Here is an 11,266-nt window from a genome sequence, read left to right on the forward strand (position 1 = left end):
GCCCAACGAGGTGGCTGAGAAAAAGATACCCATAACAAATATGGATTGGACTGCATTTAAACATTTTACTGGCGCAAGGACCAATTAGGTCAAGCTGTGCCAAAACAAATGACCACACATACAAAACTAACACAAGACTTGTTCTTGTCATGTCAATAGGTCAAAGTATGTATGAAACGTAAAACAACGACATAGATTGTAAAAACTATAATTTGTCATATAAACCAATGGCTTTGATGCAACAAATATGGATGTCATATATTTCAAAAATACAGCAACCCAATCAAAAATACAATTATTAAAACTAAAAACTATATATATACAATGATAAAATATTATGCAATGCCCATAAAAAATATTTATGGTTGTATTATATTCTAAGTATGGATAGCTTCTCGATAAATGGCACTGTCCATTTCATCGTAAACGAAAACCACGGCCATACTTGATCCACCACTCTACGAACTAAGCTATCGGCGGTTAAAAACAGAAACAAACTTCACGTTAGGTTCACAGCATGTACACGCACATTCCAACATATTTCAAATTCGTTAGAAGTTCCGCAGAGGAATGTGGGCGAGGTGCATATACGGTTAAATAGGAGTGCCATACTTGATCCAACCTCGTCAGATGCCGCCAGAGTCGTCCAAGCGTGCTTGCGTTCCTTATATTCGCGGCAGTACTGCGCATGGGTGTTGGGCTCGAGTCCGGCGATTTTGGTGTTATTCTCCTTGCCATTTTGTGTTCTACGCATTCATGCCAGAGTTTTATAATTTTGGTTGCACTTTGCGCTCATGCATTGCGACATTTTGAAAAAAAAGCCGGAAATGTTCACACTTTTTTAAATTTACAGCCTTGTATCCTTTCAAGTGTTTAAGATACAAATTTAAAGCTCAAATAGCACATATACTCTTTTTCAAAACAATACTTGGTTCACTGGGCTTGGATTAGTAGTTTCTGAGATATGATCCCGTTCATAGACACGTGTTGAATCAGAAAACTCGAAGATCTTTAATTCAATTTGCATGTGCGCAGTGCAAATTGCCTCTTCCTGACGTCAGCCACAAATATAAAAATGATACTAGCACAAACTTTTGTCTTTCCTATTTAAAATAAGACCATGATAGCAGGACTGTCTATTTTTGATGGAGTTATTGGAGTCTGAAATTAGTTCGACAAAAACTGTCGCTCATTTGGACACGATTGCTTCCCCGCAACCGCTATCGATTTTAAAGACATTTTCATGTCAAAAACTCTGAAGAAAGGAAATAAACATAACGTGCTTGTCCGTTGGTTTGTGATTCTTTCTCTTTCACAGCGATTTTTGAATTCATATATCTCAGTGAAAATTGCACTTGGAGACGTGGAAATTTTCTGTTGTTGTTTTCAGGAGAGACAGGGCAACAACTTTCTAAATGTGTTTTTTTCAGACAAGGTGTCCGTATAAAACGCTGATTTTTTTTATTTTGATATAATTATATAACCCCTTGCAAAAGCAATGACGTATCTGCGGTGTACTCGTTATTTGTATTATTTTTATCATTGGAAGTATGCCTCTAGGATCAATAGTTCGCCATTAATTTGCGATCAAGGGCGGGACTTAAGGCATTGCCCTGTATATATTACCTTTATTACATATAAATTACGAGGGAAGAATGGCTGGAAGAATAGGAAAGAATTGAGAAAACCTTTTGCTTCTTACCTTTTTTCTCTTTATTTCCTAATAAGCTAACAGTAATACCAGTTTCGGGGATTCATCTCTTGTAATTCAACTTGTAAATCATCAAAACTTGTTGTCAAAAGTCTTTACGTGAAGGTGTTAAAAACGTACCCCTGATGATTACGTTATTATTAAACAGGGAGGAGAGTAACTTTGGGATAGCAGATTATTTTCGTTTTTCGAATTTCCAGCCAATGTCATGCACTTTATCAGTTCGCCGCTACCGATAAAACGCATGGCATTGGCTGGAAATTCGAAAATAATTCGCTATCCCAAAGTTGCACTCTTAGTCCCAAAGTTACCCTCCCGGTTTACAGTACTGTATATTGTGTTTCCATCGCATATTTTGTTTCCACAGACGTACTGTGTACAATCTCTTCTCGCTATACTCATTCTTATACTTTTTTTTACAAGGTGAAAGAATTTTCGTTGCCTTTCGGACTTGAATTAGCCCTCGTAAGCATAAAATGACGTCAAGGGCAACAAGAGAAGATCAAATATTCCACATTAGCCGAGTATATATATATACATAAGTGAATCTTCAAGTCGCTTTTGGTTGAAAAAAATTCGCGTGTGGGTGTTTGTATTCATTCATTTGAAAAATGGGCTAAAAGTGGAAAGAAAGTCGTCAAACTGTCTGCCAAGGCAGACAAGCTCAGGGTTCGTTAGGTTCGTGTCATTTATTTTCTTCTTCCGCCATTTTGTGGTGAAGGGTGTGGTTGGCAAAAATCCCAATCGCTACTGAAATTTGGCCGACGACGTTTCGTTACTCATTATACCACGGGATTCTTTTAACTCTCTCTCTCTCCCTCTCTCTTTTATTGGTTTCATTTATTTATTTTTTAATTTTACTCTCCATCTTTTCCTTTGGAAAAAAATAATAACAAAGAAAATGTGCTTATTATTCGACGAATATCATTCGAGTAACAAGTTTCAGTATTTTGATGATGTATAACAGTGCATTTGTTTTAACTCTACGTTAGTTCCGATCTAGATCTTCAAAATTGGATTCCCGCCAGTTTGGAAAGAAATATTTGTTATTTGTATTTCCCAAAAAATATATAAATGAGATATTTTTTTCTTTCATTTGACGATGCTCCGTTTTTTTTTTATTGATGAAATTGGATGTCTTTTCAACGAAATATATGTGTGATATGAACTAGAACGGAAGCAATTGGGTCACCATATTTCTACTGCTATTGCGATTTCGTCAATCAAGCTTCGAGTGAGGGCTATATTCCATTTATAAGGACTCGTAGAAAATTTGACGGGAAACTTGAAGCCCATTGGATAACTAATGCTTTGGTTTCCACAAATCCTTAGGTTCCTGATTTTCCAGATTTAGGAGATGTTAAATTTTAGACTATATAAGACTAGCCTTTATAATAGCATCATCAGGGCCCTGGGTGAATCTCTTCACCGTTCGCTGAAAACAACCTAGTCCAATTTACGTTCATTTTAAAGATAATTTAAAGATTTTTCAACTTTCCTAGGCTTTTGCGTTGCACCGTTTATAATTGTATTGTATCTGGAACATCTATTTACCAAAGACTCAGGAGATGAATTGGCCCTGCGTTTAGAAATAAGTTGGGCACACATTAAGAAACAATGTTTTTCACCCTACCTGCAATAAATGAATGGAATACCTCTGATGCTAGTGTGTAAGGTAGGTCAGTTTATTTTTTTTTCAGAATTTTTTTTTTTTGCCTTCGTGTGTCCCCTCCTGTCTTAACGTAATCCTGGCTCCACTGGCCACTTTTTCCAAAGCATGTTTTTTTTCCATGGTCTCTGTCTCTCTCGACTAGTACCCATACTATAGTTACCAGTCAAACCAGATTTCTTGGCCCGATATGAGCGTAGAAACTGCACCTGCAAAAATTAGCTTTAAGCCCGTCTGGGGGGTCGTTTTACTGACTTTTCTGGTTTTTTTAAATTCTTACCAGTTTTCAGTTATTTCACTCACTTCAATGAACCCCATAAATATAATTATATTCGTAATCACGCTAGAAAAGAGAAAACAAAACTTAATTATTAGTTTATTTTTTCTTATGAAACATTTCGAACCCTTATATTAAATGATGGAATTGAAGAAGACAAGACGAATTATGCAATTATTATTATGAATGTTTACCCCCCTTAAATTTCAAGGTACTTATAACGGGATAGAGCTAGTCTAGTAAAATATGTGCGAATAAAAAAAAATAAAACACTAGAATGAACCAGCACATCTTTGCACGTGGTAATGTTAGAATTAGAGGAAGAGGAAACTTGATTAACTTGCGAAAAAAAAGTCATTAATCATTTGCTGTGAAATCACACATACAAGAGCTTGCCTTTGAAGTATAAATACAACTAGAAAATTCGTGCACGAGAAACTTCTCGCACATCAGTTTTAAATGAGTCTTGTTTCTTCACGCTCAGCTATTACATGAGCAATTTATGATTTCAAGATTCCTTTTAACGAGGACCAGGTGTTCTTCTCTCTCTTTTCTTCATGTAATAATCTTACATGCCTATCACGTTCTCTCGAGATACCGCAGACAATAATAAAAACTGGAAGGAAAATCATCTTGACCCCTAGTTGTTGTTGTTTTTATATGATGCAACATGCAACTTCGTACCGTTTTGTTGATTGCCTTCAACAGCTTTTTATATTAACTTTGCATTTAGAACTGTTTATCAAATAATGCAGACACGCAGCTGCTATGCTGTTGGTGTTAATCTTTGCCTTACTTGAATAACGTAAGTACAAACAGACAAGCATCATTCTGTAGATTATTGTTATTAATGCAACATGGTCAGGAACAAAAACACCGTTCCATTGATGTTTTTTTTCTTTTTTTGGTGCACAAACGTAACACTAGAAAATGTTTATAATACGTTACTTTTCTTCCTGACTATATGTTGCATGATAGTAACTAATCAAAGTATAGTACATTTTTTGCAACTAGGAAAAAAAGAAAGAAAGAAAAAGACTGACAGTTCTGCGTGTTTTCGTGATTTTCAAATATGAACAACCAATTTTATTTTTTTGAGAGACAAAATTGTTTTCAGTAAAGGGTGGTCAAGCTCCTATTCTTTTCGGTTTGACTATTGATTCGACCATGGCCCCCACAAGGGGTGGGCTGACAAGGCTCCAGACCTAGGGCCCGGGAGGATTTTAATAGTTTTATTGTTTTTTCACACTATAAATTCATCATAAAGGGGGCCCCGTGAAAGTCTGGTCGGGGGGCCCGTAAAACATCCCAGCCTAGGGGGCCCTGCTTCAGGATGTGGGGGCCATGGATTCGACCAACTATTGGAGAGGGTGTTTTGGGGAAACGAAAACTTTTCTACTAAATTTTAGGAAAAAACTTTTGAGTTTGATATTGAATTTCTCAGTTTGATATCCAATTGGGTTTAAAAGAATGTCTTGCCAGATACACTGTATATATCTTTTTTACTTTGATTCGAAGAGCTTTTCTGAATTTTTCTTTAAAAAAACGTGAGCCTTTAGATTCGCAGCAATAATTTCAGCAAAAATTAAATTACGAGCTGGCGAAACGCTCGAAACCATTTTCCGTAGATTCTGGTGCGATGTATAATTTTCGGGGATTGATTATCCATCCATACATGTACTTGTGTGATGCGGTGTGGTACAGTCAATTCGAGCAGAATCATCGAAACAAATTTCATGGATCGGCGATCTACCGAAGTTAATGAATCTGATGAGTTTTTAGATGCAAAATTTTCGAACGTTTTGGACGCGAATGATGAGATTCATCATCATTTTAGCCCCTAGCCTTGTTTCGAACGAATATCGTGTTTGCTGAGGCAGGATAACAGTAAACAGTTGAGGGATGGTTGGTGAAATGGTGGCGGTAAACTGGTTCCGAATGAAGTGTATATATGGTTTTTTTTCTTTATATTCCTCAGTTTTTTTGGTTGCTCAATCTGTCATTCACCATCGGGCATGATTGAGTTGTGGGATTCCTTTTCTCTTATTACATAGTTCCTTAGATTTCATACGAGCCGCATTTTTTGTTTCAAGGACAGATGATAATGTTATTTCCTCCTTACTCGTTGTGTGTGGATTTTTCCTCATTCATTAATAACTTCTTTGTCCTATATCAGTAAAATAGTCTCGTGTAGTCTCAGATCTTCGACAGTGGTGATCTTGAAAAACTGGAAGCCATGAACATTGCTGAAAAATATTTATGAAGTTACAACTAAAACTGTCCTGAAACTCATTGCTCAAGTTACTTTCATTTTTATTGGATAAAACGTATCACTATAAGGTTTCAGTTTTATCTTTATGATAACTCATCCATCGTAAATAAAATAATGGACTTTAATTTATAATTTGAAAAAAAAAATTTTAATGACTCGTTTTATATCAGTAAATAATACTTATTAATAGAGCCCTGGAGTTCAGGCAAAACGCCATAAATGCCCTTTTTTGCATATTTTCAAGTTCTTCTGTAGAAATGCCTGTTTTGAACTTTTTCTGCCATAAATGCCTATTTTTACATAGTTTTAAGTTTTGGTGCATTTCTGAGGGAAAACTTGAATGTTTTGTGCAATTGAGAACAAAAGAAATGTTTTTTTTTTTAAATTTTTCTAACGAAATCTCAGTATTAATTTTCATCAAAAAGTTCCCTTCCTCCCCTTCCAGCCCCATTTTAAACGCGAATAAAAGTGATCTGAGAGATAAGGAACTAGCGGTTGCCATGAGTTAACTTTGCTTTCACCGGATGGTGTTAGACGTGGTGTTTCAGATGAATGCAGCCCATGTTAGAAAAGCAGAGAAAAATTAGAAATTTTTTTCTTGACATGCTTCACATAATGTCTCGCTGAGGCATTGGACTGCATTGTATACGTATAGCTGACCGATGACTGTCCCGAGACTTCATCAGTTGACGTCATTGCTCACACAACGGCGTAGAAGACAGGGCTCGTGCTGTTTTGATTCTGTTTCTTACACGAAAAATGCATTGCAAACAAGCATGACTATTTATTTTAAATACATATTTTTTGGTGTATTCGATTAAATTGACCAGAGTCGCCCTCAGGGGTGTGCGACAGATGCGGCCACACATGGCCCCAGTGCTTGGAGGAGTCCCGCATATGTGCATATGTGGGAACACAAAAAAAAGTAAATTTTTTTACAACAATAGAACAAGGTAGCTATGCTTCAACTATAGAAATGATAGTGATTATTCCAAATAATACATCAAATGAACGAGAATTATTCGCAACTCAAAGGAACCCCATAGATAATTTTCTCTTCGGGCTCTGCGTCCGGTAATGGTGGCTCTGGAATTGACCTGAAGAACCTCAAATATACTTCATTTTGGGCTTGAAATCAATTTAACTTAATCATACGGTTATTATAAACTCTAATTGAAACAGTAGACGGATTAAGTGCAACCAATTTTTTAGCTAGTTTTTGGACCCTTTTGATACCTTAGTTTTTAGTTATATTTTCTTCCTTTTAATTCTCCTTTCTTCCGATAATTATAAATTACTTTTTTTATTGCCTATTTTAGGTATTTTCACTGCCTTTTTGCCTAAACTTCCGGGCTCTACTTATAAAAGATGTGTAGGGTTTGTTTGGTTACGCGAACATTAGTTACTGATATTCGGCCTATAAGACACAACAATATAAATCCATTCCACCGATAACATTTTACATTATTTATTATACACTGTCCTAGTCACGTCCTATTCATGATGAATAAGTAGAACAATTCATCAATGTTATCTTCCGTCGAAATCATGTTTATTCTGTTTCAAGGCTTTTTCTTCAGGGAGGCCTAAAAGTTGGGCCTTTATCAGCAAAAGAGGATCTAGCTCATTAATAAAAGAGTACTTCAATACTCTGATATGCGAAAAATCCATTCAATGGTGAACTCTCTATTGAAGGGGAAAGGGCTTAAAAAAGCTTCACTAATTTTATCATAAACTACAGCAATGCCCAATTATCTCACGGTATCTTCGAACTTTTTTCCAAGTATCCTTCTTTAGGCTACACTTTCTACTTGCACGTATTGTCATCGCGATGCGTATCAGAAGTGTAAGCACATTGAAAGACAAACTTGTTGGTCAATACAAGTGCTATTATGGCTTATGGCTAGCTTTTTTTAAATAAACGATAAGTTTTGCTTATCTTTTCTTTTTTTGACGCCTGCAATTCACTTCCAAACATCTTCCCACGAACAATCCCGAGCACGATTGTACGTTAAATTTTTACAATACGACGCTGCGCACTGACTTTCTCGTTGAATTGTAACGGGCAGACTAATTTGTGAAGATTTGTAAACCACCCCCTTTAATAAAACCACAGGACGGAAACAGATGAAGAAAATTATAGCAATTAGCACTTGAGAGGAGTGTCAGAGTTCCTGTATAATTGGATACGACGCATCATCTTATGCTGATTACAACATTCAACGGCTCTTGAAGGGAAAAGAAAATGAAAGAGAGAAACAAGAAGTCATTACCATATCTATCGCTTGGTCTTCGCTACTGTTCCGTATTATACACGCATCCATCTTATCTCCCGCCAAACTCCAATATCTGATTTCTTCGACTTGATTAGTATTCGTGTCAAGTGCCCGATATCAAGTTGTGTATATAATGATGAAATTATTAATAAATCTTATAGAAGGAGGAATCGCCTCCGAAGTGATGGTGGTGATGATATCTGATTTCAGTCCGCGAGTCGCTCTCAAATCGTGACAGAATCTCTCTGTGTGGCGGTTTGTTAAAAACAAATTGATGATTATTGGAGATATAATTTCGGTAGTTTTTATGTTCCAAAACTCGACTTCTCAAACAACGCCAATTGTTGGAATACAACACATACTTTGAATACCACGGCACTCCCCTTTTGTCGAAGTTCTAGTCTAGACGCCATGGTCATATCCGTACGCAAATTTATAACTATTTCCAAAGATTGAGAGATACCACAAGGGTTGGTTGTATATTAAAAACAAGTCTATATAGGGTTTTGCGACCGCACCCAGGCAGAAAGACACTCCTAAGGAGACACAATATGTTGTCAGAGAGAGAGAGAGAGAACGATGGTTACAAATTTAGATTTCCAGGGTTGATTGGTTGCGTAGATATACAAGTACCTCTTAATCCGCAAATAATAAGTAGTATAGACTCATCCAAGTTGTTCGTGACAGGAAATAACGACTAGATGAAAAAAAAATTAATCTTCTGGAAAAGTTAAAAGATGCGTTTGAAAAAAAAAAAAACCCTCACAACAGAACCCTGTCCATGGCAAGTTGATAAATGGTCTGCAGACATGCTTCGTTAAATAGTCATTTGAATAACAAAAGGGATATGATGAGGCAATGAAAGAAGATTACGTTTGCTATATAATCTAGTTCTGACATAAATACCTTTGGTATGGTCAGAGAGAAAGACTTCTGAAAAGGATTATTTCTTTTGTGAGCCCATTTATCACTTGTAGAAAAGTCTTATTCGGCGAAAAAAAAGTCATCACGCACTATGCGAACGCATTGCAAAAAGTGAAGTGGCTCGTGGTTGGTGAGTAATGAATATACGAATGCTATTTCCATCGGGGTTTAAGAAGAGGTCATTCAATTAAAATTTCTAAAGAATCATCATGAAGGTGTGAAATCACACAAAACACCTACCCTACAGTTATTAATATATCTCAATAACTTAAGAGAAAACTACTAAATGCAAGAATAGATTTTAAGCTTTTTCCCATATTATTTATTATATTAACTGATATAAATAAGGTCATGGGAATAATATCGGTTGATAAGAAGCTTTTATGTCACGTGCTTGTCGAACATTTTTTTATTATTAATGCAAAACAACACACAAAAAATACATGAATACAAGTAATAAACAAAATAAAGACAATAGAATAAAAACAAAACATACACTCTTTATAGACAGAGCTAAGCAGCTCTTAGGGACCTAATCAGCCCGTCGCACAGCTTAATAAAAATTTTCTGTATTCAATAAGCAAAAATAATTATATTACGTGCAACCCATGGTCCCTCCCCATCCCGGAGCAGGGCCCCCGGTCAGACTTTCCACGGGCCATTCTATAGTTAATTTATAGCGTGAAAAAGCAAAAAATGATGAGAACTGTCCCGGGCCCCAGGGCTAGAGCATAGGTGGAAATAGACTTGGAAGTCTGGGGGAGCACGGTCATTATTGCTGGGGGGGGGGGGGCACGATGATAATGTCAATTCATATATACATATATACATTAGATCAATCGACTCCACCTTTGACACTGGGGGGGGATGCCCCCACGCCTTCCCCCCCCCCGTATCTCCACCCATGGTCTAGAGCCCTGTCAGCGCCACCCTTGATGGGGCCATGGCGCAACACTGTAAACACAAAAATGTGAAATTATCCATTGGCAATGGATGTATAATTATTATAAAAGAAATATTTTGTTTGTATGACTCACCTTTGACAGTGAAGTTTTTGTTCTTCCAATGTCTCTCCAACTGATAGTTCCAGTACTTATGCCTGTGATGTACTTCGTTCGAAACCGTGTCTCTGCCTTGCTGTGGAAACATCACCGCAACGCAAACAGTGAAAATAGCCAATAAGCTTGCAATTAACCAGAAGAATTTCATATTTTTTACAGTTTTGTAGTCATGAACAATGCGTGCGTAATTATCGTAATTATTATCGATAAAAACGAAGCCGGTTATTCTCGGTGATTTCTCATCCTCATGGCAGTTGATTGACGAGCGAGAACCACATGTTCTTGTTCACCCTCTGTTGAAGTATAAACAACGAGGCTGTAGAAGCTTCTTCTCCTCTTGCTGAAGACAGACAGACAGTGCAAGAAGTAATAATCATAGAGAACTCAGATCCAGCAGCCACCAAGTCAAAGGGGGGAGAGGAAAAAGTTTTCTTTTCTTCTGTTATAGACAGGGATGAGGTTGGATAAGGACGTCTGCCTTGATCGCCAAATCTTCGCCAAAAGTACCTTGATGATAAGACGATCCACCTGCTCATCATTACGAATAATGCCTTTTGTTTTAAGGTTGTTATTGGTGTATTTTGTACACTATTTTCTTCTTTGTTTCTGTCGCGCGGTTCACTTTTATTTGCAGGCATCTACGAGCGCTTGCACCAAGACTTTTGTGGTTCCAGTTTTCATCGGAGATTTTGCCAGGTGACCCATGAAATCTTACCTCCTCAGTACTTGATGCAAAGGCGCCGAAATGAAGAAAACGTAGGGGGGGGGATCAAAGTTGTCTCGTATGTACGGGACTCATGCCCTTATGCAGGAGGAGGAGGGGATGCGTTTTTGAATTGTATGTTCATTAATTATTGGGGGATGGGGGGGGGTGCAAGCAGCCTCTTGTTAGTTATTATCAATTCTTGTGTTCATTCATTACGGTCTGGGTCCGTTGGGTCAGTCTGGCATGTGCTACAGAACTGCATGAGCTACAGAACGAATTACTAACGAGTACCCAGGTACCACTGTAGTTCAGTACATCTTTGTCTGAAGGGGTGACAAGGTAATGATTCCACGACTACAATTTCACTGAA

General features: G+C 37.2%; 1 protein-coding gene across 1 annotated transcript in view; it reads right to left on the minus strand.

Moving 5' to 3' along the window:
• Nucleotides 1-10,678, minus strand: part of LOC149074146 (sclerostin domain-containing protein 1-like) — a 35,971-nt gene extending 25,293 nt beyond the window's left edge. The window contains exon 1 of the mRNA XM_089246495.1: nucleotides 10,167-10,678. Coding sequence (XP_089102621.1) covers nucleotides 10,167-10,338 — 172 coding nt within the window. The 5' untranslated portion in view covers nucleotides 10,339-10,678. The remainder of the gene's footprint in view (nucleotides 1-10,166) is intronic.
• Nucleotides 10,679-11,266: the final 588 nt, after the last annotated feature.

The sequence above is a fragment of the Pholcus phalangioides genome, unplaced genomic scaffold (assembly GCF_987345545.1).
Source record: "Pholcus phalangioides strain wild (caught in Gottingen) unplaced genomic scaffold, Ppha-v1.0 ptg000017l_1, whole genome shotgun sequence".
NCBI lineage: Eukaryota > Metazoa > Arthropoda > Arachnida > Araneae > Pholcidae > Pholcus > Pholcus phalangioides.